At 39.2% G+C, this 20,225-nt stretch overlaps 1 protein-coding gene and 1 pseudogene across 1 annotated transcript; both read right to left on the bottom strand.

Moving 5' to 3' along the window:
* Positions 1-6,628: 6,628 nt before the first annotated feature.
* On the bottom strand, positions 6,629-7,519 carry LOC140504548 (vomeronasal type-1 receptor 1-like). Its single transcript, XM_072609629.1, has one exon. It carries the CDS (start codon positions 7,517-7,519, stop codon positions 6,629-6,631), a length of 891 nt encoding a protein of 296 aa, XP_072465730.1.
* An 11,203-nt stretch (positions 7,520-18,722) lies between these two features.
* Positions 18,723-19,592, bottom strand: LOC140508474 (vomeronasal type-1 receptor 1-like; annotated as a pseudogene).
* Positions 19,593-20,225: the final 633 nt, after the last annotated feature.

The raw sequence follows: 20,225 nt of genomic DNA, 5'->3' as shown, positions 1-20,225 counted from the left end.
GGTTTTCAAGTAATCTCGATGGGTAGATCCCCTTAATGAATCTTTCGGGAAGAGGCACTGACTGACCTGACACTATCCATAGAAAATGAATCAAAATGGTCCTAGATCTTGGTTGTAGGAGACAGCAACCCTTTCTGCCCCTGAGTGTAAAGGACCTGAATGGAGGCTTGGGATCACTAGGCACACGTGCTTCCTGTTGCCTCTCTCAAACGGAAAATCTTCTATCAGCCCAGATTTCCCTTCTATCATCATAGCATGTTCCTCCTCCTGCAATCACCAAAACTGGATTGCTTTTTGTTTCTCACACACATTCTATTCACCATTTCCATGCTTTTTCTTTTAAATTTTCTTTTATTAGGGTTTGAAGAGACAGTTTCAGAGGAACAAATTAATGCTATCTATTGTCATATGAAAGAAACTGCCTTAATCGCTATTGATTAGAGGGATGCAAATCAAAACAACTCCGAGGTATCACATCACACCTACCAGATTGGCTAACATGAGAAAACAGGAAGATGATAAGTGTTGGAGAAGATATGGGAGAGTTGGAACAGAATTCACTGTTGTTTGACCTGTTGGTTTATCCAACAATTCTGGAGAGCAATTTGAAAGTATGCCAAAAGGGCTACAAAAATGTCCATGTCCTTTGACCCAGCAATATCACTTCTAGCATTGTATCCCAAAGAGATCATAAAAATGGAGAAAAGGTCCCACATGTACAAAAATATTTATATCAGCTCTTTTTATGATGGCCAAAAACTGGAAATTGAGGGAATGCTCTTCACTTAGTGAATGGAAGAAAGAGTGTATATTGTTCATGATATATGAATGTAATGATATAGTATTGCACTATAAGAAATGACTCACAGTTAGACTGCAGAAAAATCTGGAAAGACTTTTATGAACTGATCCTAAGTGAAATAAGCAGAATCTGGAGAACATTATACACAGTAATATCTACAGTGTGCTGGGACTGTTTATGATAGACAAATCCCTTCACGGCAATGCAATGCCCTGAAATATCCTTTAAGGACTCTTGCAGTAAAATGCCATCCACATCCAGAGAAAGAACTATGGAATCAGAATGTAGAATGAAGCAGACTCTTTTTTCTTGTGTCATGTTTTGTTTTGTTTTGTTTCTCATGGTTTCTCTCACTCGTTTTAATTCTTCTATACAACATGACTAATGTGAAAATATGTTTAATAAGAATGTGTGTGTAGAACTCATATAAGATTGCATGCCTTGTTTGGGAGAGAGGGGAGAGGAAAGGAGGGGAGAAGGAGGAGGAGAAATTTCAGACTTATGGAAGTGATTGTTGAAAACTGAATGCAAATAAATTAATTAAATTAAAATTTGTTTTATTTTCCATTCATGGAGCAAAACAAGCATTTCTATAGCAGAGTACAATAAAAAAAGATGATTGTGCATGAAACTACAAATCTATCACATATAGTTTGCTATTCCCTCTGAATATACAACAAAGTTATCATGGAAATTTTCTTTTTCCATTTTTTTCCCCTTCCCTCCCCTTTCCTCACCCTTGAGATGACTACCATTAGACACAATAGGTGTGTGTGTGTGTGCGTGCGTGTGTGTATGTGTGTATGAATTCATACACATATAGCCTCGGAATTCACTTGTCAAAGCAATCTCAGAAACTATATACATAACATTTAAAAAATCTTTTCTTTATTAAAATAAATTGAGAATTGTGAATTGTTGATGGGCAGGGAAGACCAACATAATAAAATAACAACTGTATCTAAACAAATTTATGCATTTAATACCATTCCAATTGAATTACCACAATTTTCTTTTATTCAATTAGGAAAAAATAATAAGACGACTCATTGATAAAGTCAAAAATGTCAAAAGAAGTAGTGGAAAAATATGTAAGGGATGGATTAACAGCACCAGGTAATAAGCTATATTTTAAGGCAGTAATTACCAAGGAATAGAAATGCACATCAATGGCATAGAAGAGACATACATTTTACAGCATCAAACCAATAGAGTAACCTCATATTTGAGAAATTTAAAGAGAAGATTTTTGTGATATAAATTCATTATTTGATAAAATTGTTGGGAAAAATGGAAAATAGTATGGCAGAAATGAGGCATAGACCAATATCTCACACCAGATCCAAAGCTAAGGTCAAAATAGCTACATGATCGAGAGATAAAGAGAGATAGCACAAGAAAATTAGAAGAACATGGAATGTACTAGATATTGAACTGATGGGTAGGTGAACAGTTTATGAATAAACAATAGAGAATAGTGTGAGATGAAAAATGGATAATTTTCACTTCATTAATCTGAAAAGGTTTTGTACAAATAAAACAAGTATAGCCAAGATTAGAAGGAGTCAACCATTACAGAGTTCATTCCAAGAAAGGTAAACAGAAGTAGGCTCCATGTTCATGTTTATTTCTCTCACAGGTGGTGGAACATGCATATAGAGACATGCAGGGGAGCTGATGGGGGAAAGTGAAACCAAGGAGAGACAGACAAAGGGGACCGTCTATCTTCAGAATAATTTCCTGTCACCCCTCCTTCCCTTCCTGACTCAGGATGCCTGTATCAGTCAAAATTATAGTTTCCATGTGTGTTAACCCTAATATGAGAAGAAAATTTCTTAAGTGGATAGATTATAAACACAGTAAGATAAGAAAACGTCAAAGTTTCAATTGAAGTTGTAAATCCAGGATGTCTTTGTTTTTTTTATCATTAATATAACTATAACTATACATATACATACATTGAAACATTTATATGTATATGCATATATATATGTATATATATACATATATATACATATATATATGTATATATATACATATATATATATATCATAGCATGTGTCTATAAAAACTAAGATAAGAAAAATCCCATTATTGAAGACAGTGTCTGGTTCAATGCATCCTGTCCTGGACAGACATAAACAGAAAAATGCTCCTAGTCAGCATCACCTGCTTTTGTCGTTGCTGCCATAGAAAGAGGAGTTTTGGGTTTACTCAGACAGCAACGTATGTCAGCCATACCCAAGCACAAAAAGCATTATGGTAGATTAAGCTCAGAATGGGCAAAATTGTTTTTCTTCTGACTGACCAATGCTGATTTTAGGTTTTTCTCAAGTCATGGTGGACTCCAAATGGTTTGGGGAGTTGTTCACAAAGGAAAGCATAAAATTGTGGGAAAATTTTGAACACAATTTCTCACATAAGGATCTCATATCTCAAACATACAAGAACTTTGTAAAATCTGTAAGGGTACCAGTCATTTCCAATTGTTAAATAGTCAAAAAATATGAACTTGCAGTTTTTCATTGAAGAAATCAAAACAATTTCTAGTCCTATGAAAAAAATGATCCAAATCATTATTGATTACGGAAATGCAGAAACAACTTTGAGATAAAATTTACACCTATCAAATTTTCTAAAATGATTGATGGATGTCAGTCATTATTAAGTTTATACCTCGAAAACTGCATGCGAGTGTCTATTTTTCTCAACACACACATAGAGATATTCATGGGAGCTTATGAAGGAAAAGGAGCCCAAAGATGTATAGGCAAAGGGGACCTTTTCTCTTCAGAACGATTCCCTCTCATTCTCCTTACCATCCTGGCTCAAGATGCCGGGGTCAGTCAAAATTATCATCTCCATACTTGTTAACTATGATGTGAGAAAAGAATTCTTTAATTGGATAGATTGTAAATACAATGAGATAGAAGTGTGAAAACGTCAGTTGAAATTATAGATCCAAGGTATCTATGTTTCATCATTCATTAACATGAATTCAATTAACATGAAGTGGTATAACATGTCATAGACTATGTCCATAAAATACCAAGATAAGAAAAGTCCCACTATTCAAGATAGTGTCTGGTTGATGGCACCTTGTCCTTGGTAGTCATAAACAGAAGACCATAAACCCTGGTCAGCTTCATCGGACCTCTGACTTGCTGACAGAGGAAAGGGAATTTTGAGTTCACTCAGATTGGGAAGAATGTTATGCCAGAGCATGCAAACATTACGGTAGGTTAAATTCAGAGTGGGCTAATGTCCTTCCTAATTGGTCAATCCATTTTTTAAGCCTTTCTCAGGTCTAAAATATTTCTGGCAGCTCTCTTTGTGGTAGCAATGAACTGGAAACTGTGGGGAACCCCCTAAATTGGGGAATGACTGAACAAATTGTGTTACATGATTGTGATAGAATACTCTCATGATATAAGAAATGAGCTTAGAAAAAACATGGAAGAATGCAGAAGATAATAAAGAGGGAAATGAGCAGAACCCAGAGGACATTTGAGGAACATAGTTGCCTGAGACTGACCAATGAATTGCCTGGGACTGAGCAAACATTATCACTTCAGCCTCTACTTATTTCGTAAATTTCTCAAACTCTCCCCTCTGGAGATTCCCCAATTTTCTTTATGATTTTTCTTTTTATGCAGAACAACTAATCTGGTGATCCCTAACCCTTCTCACCTGCAGTTTGGCCATTCCCTCTACTTAATACCTCCGACTTGCAGGTTGCTCATTCCCTTTGCCTAAATTAGCTTTCACCCCCAAAACCTGCAGCTTGGTCATTCCCTCTGCCTTAGTATGTTAACAGCTCTGTTCTCAGTCCCCCCATTTGGCATCTCAGCTTTTGCTGTGTGGTACCCAGAGCTCATAGAGGGAGAAGAGAACAAGGCTCAAGTAGCCCTCTGACAGACATGTAGGATTAGAGGGCACAGTCTGGAAGAGGATCCAGCGAAGGAGATAGAGAAAGAGCATTCATGGAGGAAGGAGGAGGAGCAGGAGAGATTGGTGTCCTATAGACCTAGAGAGATTGTCCAGAGGGAGAGAGTGATCTTCAGTGTTAAAGGTCAAGGATAATAAGAATTGAAAAAAAGCCCATTGGATTTGGCAACTAAGAGATCACTGGTGACTTTGGAAAAAGCAGGTTAGATGGAACAATGAGGTCAGAAAGCAGGTTGTAAGGAGGTGAGAAGAGAGTGAGAGGAGAGAAAGTGGAGGCATTAGTTGCAGACAGGCCTTCCAAGAAGTTGAGCTACAAAAGGTAGATGAGACACAGGATGATATCAGGGATGGAAGGATGAAGTTGAGATTTTTTCAGGAGAGAGGAGACTTGGGTATATTCTAAAGCACTAGACAGGGAGAGATTAAAAATAAACAAAAGTGTAAGGATTACAGAGGAAGAAATCTGTTGGAGAACGTGGGATAAAAGAGGACCTCTTTAAGAAATAGAATTGTTAGCCTTGGCAAGGAGTAAGGCCACTTCATCGTATGAAGCAGGGTTGGAGGAAGAGAGAATGGGACAAGGCACCTCAGGGATAGGAGGTGGGGGAGGGGAGAAGAGGGAATTCATGGAAAATGGCCAATTTTTTTCCTGTAAAACATGAAGCAAAGTTCTCAGCTAAATGAGAGACAACCATGGGAGGTTTGAGAAGGGATGGAATGGTTTTCAATAGCAGCTGTTTAGAGTAGGATAATGAGTTGATGAGTTGATGAGGATTACCAATCAGCAGTGAGAGCCCAGTTGAGGTTATTGTCTAACATATATTTATAGTGTTTTCATGACCTTCTCCACTTTTATTCATGGTCCTATATGTGGTATGTATCATTTCTATATTTGTCACTATTTGTTAGGCACTGTGCTAAGGACTTTGCAATTACCTCATTTGAAATAAGGCACCAGAGGAGGACTCCTTGGACATTCAGTAAGATATCAAAATTCTTTCTTTGAACTTTACTAACTCTAAGAGTAGTGTCATTCATTCATTTGGTCTGTGTATAAACATTTATTAAACACCTGTTCTGTACTAGGCATGATAATCAGCATTAGGGACACATATATGAGGAAAATAAGTCAGTCCCTATCCTCAAGGAGCTATCATATAATAGTGTAAAAGAGCACATAAAAGGAAGCAGAAAAGGGATATATGGGAGAAATGTAGGAGAGGGTAAAGGGGAGCATGATGAAGTCCAAGGGAGTCAGCAAGATGGCAAATGAAACGATGGCCTGACTTAAATGGATGTTCCTCCTCTTCTCCCTCCCCCCTCCCCATTTTGAGGCTTCCAAGGGTAGAGAGTACTAATGAGGTATATAATCATTGCTGAGTTGATCTTGAAAGAGGAAGAAGTTTCTGTGGGGATGATAAAGAAATCCAAAGAAGTGCAGCCAAGTGAAAAATGTCAAAAAAGATTTACCAAAGTCCTAATGACCAGGGTCTCCACAAGGTCTTAGCTGGTCCAAGCTTGAACAAACACAAGACTTCTTCCAAATTCAGGGTTTGCAATTACAGGTCACTGGGTTTGTCACTGAAAAGTCTGACCGACAATGAAACATAGAAGCAGGAGAGTTACTGTGAAGACTTAATAAGGTAGATCACTGATTTCAGTGGCACAGTTCATGACATTAGCAGCCCCAGGACTCACTATTGCCTACTTGTCCTTCTAGGTAAGATTCAGGAACGGATACCCTCTTCATCAACTACAGATCATCACCAATTTGGCTAAGCTTTTGCTGTACAGGGATTTTCTCACAAGTCTTTACTAAGGATTCTGTATGAAGAAGATCAATCCATGGAGATGACATAAATACAGACATTGACTCCATCAAAAAGTGTAGCAGGACCTGGAGATTTTGGTATCTCTGTGAATCAGCAAAAAAGGGCAGATGGTTGGGAAACATAATGTAATGAGTGTAGTCACGTTCATCACCCAGAAATCGGTTTGAATAACATATACTTTATAGAGCACAAAGCTACAACTGACACAATATGCAAAAATAAAGGTGCCCACCAGCATCAGGATGGTGTGGGTGGCCCTGATGTCTGGGGACATCTTTAGGGAAAGGCTGGTGCTGTGAATGTACTGGACTCTCTGATGGTGTCTGTAAAGGAGAAACACCATGTAGCTACTGGCCGAGACCATGCTTCCCACCAGCAAAACATCCCGCAGGGAGGAGAGGGTAACAAACTCTGGAAGCACATGTTCCCAGTAGCAATACAGGAGATCAGCTCCCCCTTTGTAGCTGTGGTTGCTCTTTCTTGATCCTGTGACACATGCTGTCCCATTAATCTCTACGATTACATTGAGGATCCAGCAGAAGAGGCAGGAAGATCTGATGCACTTTGCAATTCTGACTTTGATTTTGGCCAATACTGAGCTGTTAGGACTGATGATGACTGCCTGAAAGATGCTCAAAAGGCAGGTGTAATTCATGGAAAGTCCCCGACTAACCCGTCGAAGGAAAAATACAATTTTACACCCAGCATTTCCCAGGAAATATTGTTTCCTGAAATACAATATTGCCATTGGCATTCCATGGGAGAGAAGCAACATGGCATTGGCCAAAGCTAGTTGAGCCAGAATGGTGTCCATGGGTCTCGACTTCTGTCTGGTGAACAAAGTGAAGATGGAAAAAGAGAGAAAGAAGTTCTCCAGGACCCCAACCCCAGCCTGAGAAAGGAAGATAATCCCCAAGGTCATTTCATGTAACAGCATAGTCTTGGAAAGTTAGACAGAATTGCAGGCAGGGCCAGAGAGACCTTTCAAGAAAAGAAGGTGTAGGAATGTGGTGAAGAAAATTTCCTTGTTTAGCAAAATTAAGTCCCATAATCCTTCTGTTGAAATTGGTGATGGAAATAAATGGCACAGTGTGAGCTGGCCTTACCATCTGCTGGAAGCCATATCATACATACAAGAATGGGCCCCATTTTTGACCCCCATGTTCTTAAACACATACTCACTCACAAGAATGCATCCTTATTAATATACCTTTGAGGTACCCTGTCTTTCATAAGGTTAATTCTGAGGCCATTGACTTCCAGTCCCAGAAAAGTTAATCTACAGGTAGACTGAAACAAACCTAACTTGCTCGACTCTTGCATTTCCAAGTGAATGTTCTCCCTTCCACCAGAGTTTCTCCTGGACCTTACCTCTGAAAAGCCTATGGGGACAGAGCTCTCTGGAACATACATCCTCAGGGAAAATCTAGAATTATACCCTTACCTGAATCAGAGGGAAGCCAGGACTTCACCTGACCCTTTAGGATTTCAAGCACCTATAAGTTTTTCTGTATGGTAAGCACCTGCCTGGATATAGAGAATGGCCTTGATACAGCTTGGAAGGTGACCTTCAAGGCATGGTGTGGGATGCTGAAAAAAATTCAACTGGGTCACACACTTGGGGAGAACCACCCAACTGATAAATTGACTGAGTGATCAACCTGTTGGAAGGTGGATATTGTGCACTTACTAGGTGCCAGAGCCTTCCAGGCCCTGGAAACGCAAACAAAAAGAATAAAATATCTTCTACTCTAAAGAGACTTCCATTCTCATTGACAGATGGACCTCTGTGGACCTTGCTGAGATAGTCATCATAGAATGGTATGCTGCCCACTATTGGACCTTAGCTACTCTCTTCGTGGCCCTTCAAAGCTTCTATTCCACCATTTGCAGAAGCCAAGGTCAGGTCAATATCTTGATGAGTCTTCTGAGAGTATTTTCCCTTTTACATAGGTGATCTGAGCAACCAATATATCTGCATGCATACACAGATGCGCCTGTGGGTGAATTAAGAAAGTAGGTACATAAAGGTGAATGTCACTAAAGGTTAGACATATAAAGTGTCCCCTTCCTGAACAATGGCTTGTTGTTAAAGGGAAGCAATGACCAACTGCTCACCATGCCCTGTTTCTTTTCTATTGCACTTCAACAAAAAAGATGTCATTGGAATATTTCTGGAAAATTAGTTGTTTGGATTGGATGACTTCTAAGGTTCCTTTTTCAAGTAGATATCTGATGAGATTTCATCAATCAAATTCATGTAGAAGTCATTGACAAGAGCAAAAACCTCAAGATGACTCTCCAGAGGAGGCACCAAGGGCTTGTGGGCCCTTCACACAGTCTGGGGAGGGCCATGTCCTTTCTGCTTATCAGTCACAAATCCCTCTTCACATAGTTGGTTTTGCCACCCAATGAGATGACCTGCTGGTTTCTATACAAATTGAATGAGATGATCTCCATCATATAATCTCTCTGATTTTGCACTTAGGTCCCTCGTGACTGCAAGGCTCACCTTCCTCACTTCCATCTCTTTGAATACCTTGCACATAGTAGGCTAGCAAGGAAGTATTTGGGACAAAAATGTGGGTCCGAAGTTCTAATGGAGGATAAGAGATAGAGGATGGAACAAAATACTCAGTGAATGAGGTGACGTCAACCAAGCCACAACCTTCCTCAATATCACCACCTCACACTTTCCTAGAAGTGGGCAGTCCAGGGATGTGGCATTGTGTAGAGAATTCCCAACATCTTTTTTTAATGTATTGATCAATTTTGCTGAAAAAATCACAAACAAAAACCAAACCAATATACTTTCAGTACAGATGGCAGCTAGAACATCTAAGGAAGATTCAGTTAGGTGATACAGTGGATAGAGCCCTGGATCTAGAGCGGGAAAGACCTGACTGAGTCAATCAGTTTCTGCTTTCCTCAGTTTCCTCTTCTGCTAAATGCAGATAATAATAGCATCTATCTCTGAAGGTTGTCGTTAGGAGAAAATGAGCTATTTTTAAAGTACTTTGCAAACTTGAAAGTGCTGCATAAATGGTAGCACTTATCATTCCTACCTTCCTTTGTCTCCCTAAGCTCTGCAGGTTTAAAACTAAAGCCAAGTGAACAATGCAACCAAAGCCTTAGCTTCACTCTCCAGATTTAACCAAGTTACAGGGGTCTTTTCTATGTCAGTCTGTGTCCTGGCCCTTTCCTTTTCTCTCTTTCAGCTTCCCTGGTGACTGAAATTCATTCATGATATTCAATTTCCCATCTCAAAGTTTTTGCATAGCTTGTAGCCACTGTTTGAATGGCCCCTTTCCTTCTTCCCTTCCTCCTTTCCTTCCTACCTTCTTTCCTTCCTTTTTTTTTCAAAGCGATAGCTAGATGGTACAGTGGATAGAGTGCTGCGACTTAAGTCAGGAAGACCTGATTTGAAATCTGGCCTCAGACACTTACTTGTTGCTGGACAAGTCACTAATCCTGCTTGCCTCAGTTTCCTCATCTGTAAAATGAACTGGAGAAGGAAATGGCAAATTCTCCAGTATCTGGGAAGAAAACCCCAACTAGGGTTACAAAGAGTCAGACACCACTGACATGACTTACAAACAATAATCAAACAGTGACAACATAGTCTCCCTATGGGAAGCCTTCACATAACTTCATTTGAGGAATTCTTCAGCTGTAATTTCATAGCCTTCTCACTAACTGCAAAGCTACTTATTCTCAAATGAGACACAACAAGTCAATTGACAGGGCAGGCCCAAATTTCTTGAAGAATAAACCTCTATTTTCCTTTGACAGATCTGACTTTGTCTGCTCCATCAAGCAGAACTTATCTTGGCTTACCACTCTTCAGGAATCGTTTTTAGTCAGGGCTTAACTGGGAGTTTTCAGGATTTTTTGTAGTGTGCTTGTGTATACATATAGATATGTATAAAAATACAATACATTGTATATGTTACATGTAACACGTGTCATGTTACATGCAACATGTTATATGTTATCTATGACATGTATTTATGCATACATATGTATCTGTGCAGCATATTATGGTATATATTACATATATCCATTATAAATGTAATGCAACATTGTACACATATCAAATAGGTACATTATTATATTTGTGTAATACAAAATACAATATACAATAAATGCGACCTGAAATCATGTACACACATAATTTTTATATTACAGATACATTACCTATTACACAGTAGATACGCACATAATGTATAATTGACATGGATATATTATATGTATCTATATAATCTATTACACAATGGATATACACATATTATCTTGGATATATATACAGCATATGTGTTTATATATGGAGGGGTGATGGTATATGAAACACAAGTGTGCAATGTCACTGTGAGGACTGCCTTTCAAGGGCTATATGATCCTCTCTCAACCCTGTGTTTGTGCGTCTTACAAACTTGGATGCTAGTAAAAGGAATGGGATGATACACAAAAATAAGTGACATAAAGCTACTTTGAAGTTTAGAGACAAAAATAATAGGATTTTTAAAGAAGCAAAAGAGGGTAAGTAGAGATGGCAAGAATACAATGCCTTTTGGGAATAGTTCCAAATTGTTCTCCAGAATGATTAGATAAATTCCCAATTCCACCCATAATGCGTTAGTGTTCCTATTTTACGTCTTCCATTTTTATCATTTTTCTTTCTTTAGTCCTGTTAGCCAATCTGGTAGTTAGATGTGGTTTCTCAGAGTTGTTTTAATTTGTATTACTCTTATCAATAGTTATTTAGAATATTTTTTCCTATGCCTATATATAGCTTTAATTTCTTCATCTATAAGCTGCCTGATCATATCTTTTGACCATTCATCAGTTGGGGAATGACTTGTATTCTTACAAATTTGACTCAGTTCTTTATATATTGAGAAATGAGATCTTTATTAGAGACAATGGCTGTAAAATTTTTTCCTCAGCTTTCTGTTTACCCTTCAATCTTGGTTTCACTTGCTTTTTGCCAAATCTTTTTAATTTAATGTAATCAAAATTTTTTTATTTTGCATTTCATAATAATCTCTTTCTCTTGCTTGGTCATAAATTCTTTCCTTCTCTATAGATCTAATAGATAAACTATTCTTTGTTCTCCTAATTTGTTTACAATATCATCTTTTATGTTCATATCATATGCCCATTTTGACCTTATCTTGGTTTATGGTGTAAGATGTTGGTCTGTACCTAATGTATGCCATACTATTTTCCAGTTTCTTCAGCAGTTTTTGTCAAATACTGAGTTCTTATCCTAGAAGTTGGAATCTTTGGGTTTATCAAATATCAGATTACTATATTCATTGACATCTCTGTCTTGTCTCCCTAAGTTATTCGACTGATCCACCACACAAGTAATTTTAATGATTGTTGCCTATATTGCAGTTTTATACGTGGTATCACCAGGCCAAATTCCCTTGCATTCCTTTTCATCATTTCCTTTGATATTCTTGACATTTCGATCTCCCAGATGCATTTTCTTAATGTTTTTTTCTAGCTTTATACATTTTTTGGTCGTTTGATTGGTGTTCCACTGAATAAGTAAATTAATTTATTTAGAATTATTATCTTTGCTATATGAGTTGGGCTACCGATGAGTAACCAATATTTTTCCAATTATTGAGATGACTGTGTGAAAAGTGTTTTGGAATTGTGTTCGTATAGCTCCTGGATTTGTCTTGGCAAGTAGACTCCCAAAATTTTATATTGCCTCTGGTAACTTTAAATGGATTTTCTCTTTTATTGTTGCTGGGGTTTGTTAGTACTATATAGAAGTGTCAAGGATTTATCTGAACTTATGTTATACTCTGCAAGTTTGCTGAAGTTGTTAATTATTTCAAGTAATTCTTGATTTTCTAGGTTTCTCCAAGTATACCATCATATCATCTGCAAGGAATAGTAGCTTCGTTTCTTCCTAGTCTATTCTAGCACCTTCAATGTCTTTTTCTCCTCCCAGTGTTAAAGCTAACATTTCTATTACCATATTAAATAACATTGGTGATAATGAGCGTTCCTGTTTCACCCCCAATCTTATTGGACATGTTTCTAGTTTATTCCCATTACATATAATGTTTTCTGATGATTTATATAGATGCTTCTTTCATTTAAGGAAAGCTCCATTTATTCCTGTGTTCTCTAGTGTTTTCAATGGAATGAGTTCTGTATTTTTCCAAAAGCTTTTTTGGCATCTAATTGAGGTAATGCTATGATTTTTGTTACTTTTGTTATTGATATGGTCAAATATTCTGACAGTTTCCGTATTCTTGAACCAGCTGTAGTAAGCAAGAAGTTTTCTAATGAAAAATGCAAAATATCAAGAAACGCATGGCACAATGCTCTAAATTACTAAGAAAAAGAGCAATGCTTATTGGCACGATGAGATTCAATCTTCCACCCCTTGGAATGGCAATCGTGACAAAAGGCCACAGTGGTTCTGGGGACAGCAGCAACATCAGTAGTTATAGTAGCTACATTTAACACTTGTATCTCGATTTAAGGTAATCAAAGCCCTTTAAAATGTTATCTATTTTTATCATCATAACAAGTGTTGGAAGTAGGTGATTCTGTTGATCCTCATCTTACAGCTGAGGAAACTGAGACAGAAGAAGAGTAAGTGGTATGTCCAGCTTTTAAGTGTCTGAACTCAGATCTTATTAACTCCCATTCTAACTTTATACAAAGTGTACCATCTTGATTAAAATTAAATATTAGGAAGAATTCCAGAATGATTTACACACTAATGCACTACTGACTGCACAATGGTTCAAATATTGTTAAGTTTGCTTACTCTCTCAAAATTCATACATACCTTTATTCATATGTCCCCACACTTTAGCAAAAATCACTACTACACGTGTGTATATAGAAATTTACATGTGTAAATTTTGCTCAAAATGAAGGAAAAAGAGGAAAGTATACAGAGAAAAATATTGTTACTCTTTTACATAACAAAAAAGTAACCTTTATACAGAATCAGTTGATGAAAGGTTCAACAAATTATGGTGTAGGAAGTTGAGGTAAAATGATTTATGAAAGGATATAACCAAAGAAACTTGGAAGAATATGTAAAATGATAGAGAAGGAAGAGAGAAGAATAAGATAAACAAATGATACAGGAACTACAATAATGAAAGGAAAAAGAGCTTTGGAATATGTGCCTCTCATCAGTGCTAAGAAAAATCATGACTTCCATATTGTGATCATGGAGAATTCCTCTCAATCCTTGGAAAATGCAGAATGGGATGTACTTTTTCAGACACAGTCTCTGTATTGATCTCTTCTACCTGACCATGTTTTTTTTATTTTGTTAAGAAGCAGGGCTTCTATTTGGGAAATGGAGTGTGGCTGGATCCAGAAGTATCCTGGCATTACTGGGAAGAATCTAAGCCGAAGACATTTAGTAGAGATAAATGCAAAGATTTCCACATGCGTACAAAACATAAAATTGTAAATGAAAGGCAGGATGCCACGATCGGGTCATCCCTGTTACGGAATGATTCGGTGGAACCTGTGGGCTGGCAGGTGACTCTGCTTTGGTAGTTTAGCCAAGAAAAGGAGATGAGCACTTAGGCAACATTCCCAGCAGCATGCTTCTGGAAAATCCTGAAGAAATATCCCACTGTCCCTTGTCCTATCGTACTTTATTTCAGGATTCACTACAGTTCTGGTACTAGACTTTCAAAAGGCCCTGGAGAAGGTGGAGAGTGGCCAGACAGGGACTTCTCTTATGTTGGAGGACCCAGAAGACTCTGCATAAAAATGAGATCCTTGAGAAAACTGGAGCCCAGAGAAGAGGAGGTTTTCAGGGGCATTCAAGCAAGCCAAGGGCTCATGTCTCTCAGGGCACCCACGTCCTCCTTACTAGGGGTAAGAAAAGCACCTGCAACCCAGAGTCAGGAAGTTCCAATAAGAGAAGAGAGGAAGGGAAAATATATTTTTTGAGTGCTTGCTATGGGCCTGACAGTATGATAAGCATGTTAAAAATATCTCCTTTGATCCTCACAATAGCTCTGGGGAGGACTATTATCCCCATTTTATATTTGAGAAAACTGGGGAAAACAGAGGGTAAGTTGCTCAGGGTCGTGCTGTTAGTAAGAGTCTGAGGCCACCTCAAGTCTTCCGAACTCCATTCCTAGTGCTCTCTTCATGTGCTACGTGGCTGCAGAATGTCCTCCACAGAGCATTATATTGGTGCTGCGAGCTCCCAGTAAGGAATTTTCCTCTGTGAATTCCTAAGAGCACTATCACTGCAACTTCCACCTTGGAAAGTTATTTGGGAAACAGTGTTCGAGGCCAAAACTGGTCTTGAATTCATGTCCTCCTGGTTCCAGGGCCAGCTCTACCCTCAAGGAGCAGTGAGGTGATGAAGAAGACAGATACTAGCAAAGTGGATAGATTGCTAAACCTAGTCACTCATCTCTGGCTTCAAACCTGCCCTCAGACACTTGCTAGCTGTCTGACCATGGGCATGTCACTTGGCCTCTGTTTGCCTCAGTTTCCTTAGTTGTAAAAAGGAAATGATAATAGCATCTGCCTTCCAGCATTGTTGTGAGCATCAAATTAGTCATTTACAAAGTGCTTTTCTAATCTCAAGTTGTACATCCTTTTTTTATTGTTACATGCTGCTTAATTCCCATTGTTATTACCATAGCTCTTTTTACTAGACCTCACTGCCTTGAGAGAAGTCACAAACAAAAACTCATAGATCTATAGGCCTAGAAGAGGTGCTCGAACCCTGAACTTAACTCAATCCAAATGGGCTTGGCCCATTAGAGTATCTTTGAGTCCAGTCACTCTTCAAGGACCTGCTGGGCCTGTAGAGTATGGCCCATTTCCTTCCATCTTGATCCTAAATCTTCCTTGAGATTCTTTGTCAAAAGTTTCTCTGAAATCTAATTATGTTACACTTCCAGTGCTTTCCTGATTTATAATTTTTTTTCTCCACCAAGAAAAGGCAAGGAGGTAAGAACAACAGGGCCTGTTCTGGTGGTTTTAATAATCGTACTAACCTTCATGATCAGCCCCTCAGGGATTCACCCAGCATTGTCCAGTAGTCAGCAGCAGAGTTTGCACTCAGCCTCAGAAACCTCCAATACTTTACTATACAAAAGAAAATCCTCTTTCCTGTGGGGAGGCCCTTGTTGACAAGGTTGCCCCATTTCCAGCACACAGGAAGCCATCCAGGACATCGTCCTCTCCCTACCCTGCTCAGAGTGAAGGCTAAGGGCAACCTCCCACTCTGTATGTCAGCCCGAGGTTGATAGCAACACTCACCTGGCTGCCTGCTGTGTGGTCAAGGACATGGGGATCCTGTCCATCAGAGCACACAAAAGGCAGCCTGGCCTGTGGTTATAGGGACTCAACGTCTGAGCTCATCTCCCTCTTGGAGATGTAATTATCATGTCACCAGCAGGACTAGTGACATTGTCTTCTCAGGAGTCAGTGATGTCTCCAAGGGGGTGGAAACTTTGGCCCTGAATCCAATCCCCATCAGCAATTAAGCCTGAGTCATAAGAGTGCTGAGTCAGCAGCTGCAGCAGCTGAGAGAAGAACTTTGTTATGTTCCTTATGGGAAAGAGAGGCAGATGTGACTCAGATATGACCAGTGAGATCTGGTAATCCAGGATCTATGGGACTGTGACTCATCATCAGTCACTGACCCCAAGCCCTTGGTTGGGAGACTATGTTTCCACATTGGGCCATAGGAAAATGATGGTTTCTTTGGTCACATCTACATGCTGCTTATATTTTTTTACCTGGGGGCCTTGAAGGTCCCACTGCAGGTATGGTTTAGGTTGAAATGAAAAAAAATGACCCCCATGAACGTTCTTGGAAATGCACATGATGAGAGCCCTTACTGTGAGATGAGCTAAGGGGCCAGGATCATCATGGCAATCATATCTCCTTTCCTTGGAAAACTCCTATGAAGTACCTAGGTTTGGGTCTGCCCCATGCAATAGGGTAAATTCTACATGAGGGATCCTTGACCACTTTGTACTCAAGAGCCTTTGTGGAGAGAACAGAAGAGAGTCATGAGCATTTCCCAGTTCTTAGATTTCATGCTTTGTGGCCTTGTTTAGGGGATTTCTAGGATTCCATTTCACCATATTTCCCTCCAACTACATTGTTTGAATTTCTGTGTTCATGGGTGTCTTTCCCTCATTAGCTTATAAGCTCATTGAGGACAGAGATTGTCTTTGTTTTTGTGTCCCCAATGCTTAGCATAATGCCTGGCACATAGTAGACACTTAATAAATGTTTATTGACTCATTTCCCTCCCTTCAGTCCTGCATGTTCCATGGACGCATGTGTGTCCAGGTGGGTGCATGGAATGAAGCATGACTTTAGTTAGGGATTACTTCTTAGATCTTCCATCCTGTCCTCCTTCTTTCAAGTGTTTTTCTGCAAGCAAGGAGATCTTTGACATAATCTATCAGTCATTCAATCTTTTTAAAAGGAAATCCATTATAATGCTTGATATTAAAGACAGAGCATAACAAAGTAGAAGGAACACTAATCTTGAAGCCAGAACATTGGATCAATAGTGTGAAGTAGGGAGAATATTCTATAAAATTTTCTGTTTCTTTGAAATCATTCTTTGGAACATTGGAAGTATACCATTGTCCCATATCTTTGCCTCAAGGGATATCAGTCACTAAGTGGCCTAAGGACCAGTATCTGCTTCAGTTACATAGCATGTCTTGGTTTGTCTTTGTTCTCAAAGAGGACCATAACATCAAGATGATGACATGACTAGCAGTTGACTTTGATCTGAGTGAGGGAGGGCTGTGCAAGTTCACCAACCTCCCATTCTTCTCCAGAGCTGTCTGGGTTCAGTAGCCTGATATTCATCAGGAAGACTAGAGATGACTCAGGACACCCATTTTAGTTAATTGCAAGTCATATCATCATCTCCCTGATGTTATAGTGCTCCCTTGAGAATGAAGGACAAACCACGTTCGCACAAACAGCCACAGGATCCACAAGTACCCCCAGACCAATAGATATGTAGAGGGACAAACTAGAAGAGCATCTTAGTGGGCTGGTTCCTCTGGATTTGGGACTTTACCAGTCAATCCCTGCTGACTACAAAAGATCTTAGCTAGACAGCTGGAACTGCCAGGACTTCTTCCAAATATGGAATTCTCTTCAGTACAGGGTAATGTTCGTTGTCATATTGTGCTTGTCCTTCATTCTCTAAGAGGACCATGACATCAGGATGATGACATGACTTGAAGTTGACTTTAATTTGAGTGATGGAGGGCTATGCAAGGTCATAAGACTCACTGCTCATTGCCAGATAATATAGTACCAAGGGGACTCCTGTGAGGAGGGTATCAGAAAGACAGTGCACTTACTTGGAGACAACATAGCAATCAATGAATCAACAAGTATGTATTAAGAGACTACCACGTGCAAGGTTCTGGGTGACAATGAAAAAAGAGTAAAACATTCCTTCCCTCAAGAAGTTTATATTCTAATGAAGACACAGGAAAGACATAAATGCATACAACATAACGACAAAGCAAATAAATAGAAAGAAATGCAAAGCCATTAAATCCAAGGTGATTTGTAAAGGAGTGTCAGAAGAAGTGGAAAGATTGGTTAAAGAGTCGCATAGAGAGAGTGCCTAAATGGAATATTAAAATGAGAGACCCTAGGAGATAGTATAAAGAGATAAGGAGACTTTTCCTGGTAAAGGAGAAGGTCAGTGCAAAAGAATGGAGATAGGAGAAAGAGTTTGTGTGAGGGACAAAAAGGTAAAAGATTTGAGTCGAAGGCAGCACGAGGAGGAGTAATATCTGATGATGTTTGAAAGAGAGTTTGGGGTCTAGTTAGGACGACCTAATACAGAAGACTTTACATTTCATACACAAACTTATGTTAGCTTTTGTCCCTACTGGTTCCAAGACCTTATTCAAGTCCTCCTGTCTTGTATATTTAGGATTGGGAAAAGTTGACATCTTGCACTACCACAGATCCCTGTCCATTTTGACATTTCACTGGAACAGGGACAAGTCAGTCTGTGTTCTTCCCAGAAATCTTCACTAAGAAATCTTTTCCAGAAAAAGTGCATTGACTACCAAACCCCATCAGCTATTGTGAGAATGGAGATTTAGCCTCAGTCAGGAAGCTTAGCAAGACTAAGAGCTACTATTGTCCCTATGAATCTGCAAAAAGGGGCTGATGGTGGCAAAACACAATTCAATGAATATAGTTACAGTCACTACCCAGGCACAAGACTGAAGCACACACACCATATATAACGTGAAGCCACAGCTGATACAATAAGCAGAAACAAAGATGCCCACCAGCAGCATGATCTGGGTGGCCTTTATCTCTGGAAATGTCATTGGGGAGATGCTCAGTCTGTGAATGTACTGGATTCTCTGATGATGTCTGTATGGTAGAAATACCATCTAGCCACTGGTGCAGACCATCGATCCTACAAAGAAGACGTCTCAAAGGGAGGGCAGGATGGAAATATCCTTAAACATGTGTTCCTAGTAACAATAAAGGAGTGCCAGTCCACCTCTGTGGCTGCTGTTACTCCTTAATCTTGTTATATATATTGGCATGCTGAATATCCAGCAGAAGAGACAGGAGGGCCGGATGAACTTCAGAACTCTGACTTTGAGTTTGGCCAATCTCCAGTTGTTGGGACTAATAGTGAATGCCTGAAAAGTACTCAAGAGGCAGGTGGTACAGATGGAAAGGGCCCGGTTGACTTGGTGAAGGTAATATACCATTTTACAACCTGCATTTCCTGGGACATATCCATTCCCTAAATAGAAGATTGCTAGTGGGCATCCCTGAGAGAGGAGTGCTATGGTACTAACCAATGTAAGCTGGATCAGAATTGGGTCCACTGGTCTTGATCTGGGACTGCTGAACAAAGTGAAGCCATAAAAGTAGAGGAAGAAAGAGTTACCCAGGACCCCAACTCCAGTCTGAGAAAAGAAGATCATCCCCATTACTGTGCTATATAGATTCATCTTTTTGGAGTGTTAAGTAGGCATTGCAGGAGATACCAAGAAAGAAAAAGAGAAAGAATATTCGAGAATCATTCATGGTGAGCCCAATGAAGGTCCATAATCCACCTGTGACAATAGTGAAGGAAGCTCATGATGAAGTGGCAGCTGGTGGTCAACTGCCTTCAGAATTTCCCAGGTGAGTACATAGCACAGTCTCATGTACACACATGGGCATACACAAAAGCAAACCATTTTCCCCAGCACCTAGCTCCACACGCATGTAAGTTGATGGACACATAACTCATTCTCCCCAGATATTAATCTTATTCTCCCCAGATATCATTCTTGGGCTTTCCAAATACTCCATTTGTCACATTGACTCCTAATTGTGAAATAATGTATAACTTGACTTCCATCCACGGGCGTGTTCTTTTCATGACTCAATATTTGTGGAGGGAGAATTGACTCTTACTTGGTACAGAGAATTCTAATTCAAAGCTTTGAACTCACAAAAAAGACATTTGATTCTTGGGTATTAAGACAGGATACCACAAAGCCTTAGGGGAAGTGAATTTCTTAATATGACCCATTTTCCAGCATGACTTCCTAGAGCCTTCTGTAAATTTCCCCTTTAATAAAAATAAAGCTTCTGCT

Source organism: Notamacropus eugenii, chromosome 5 (genome assembly GCF_028372415.1).
Source record: "Notamacropus eugenii isolate mMacEug1 chromosome 5, mMacEug1.pri_v2, whole genome shotgun sequence".
Lineage (NCBI taxonomy): Eukaryota > Metazoa > Chordata > Mammalia > Diprotodontia > Macropodidae > Notamacropus > Notamacropus eugenii.
This window is presented reverse-complemented; position numbering and strand designations above follow the sequence as displayed.

What these genes read in the sequence shown, in the direction of transcription:
- LOC140504548 (XM_072609629.1), bottom strand. Translation starts at nt 7,519, where the DNA reads ATGCTGTTACATGAAATGACCTTGGGGATTATCTTCCTTTCTCAGGCT.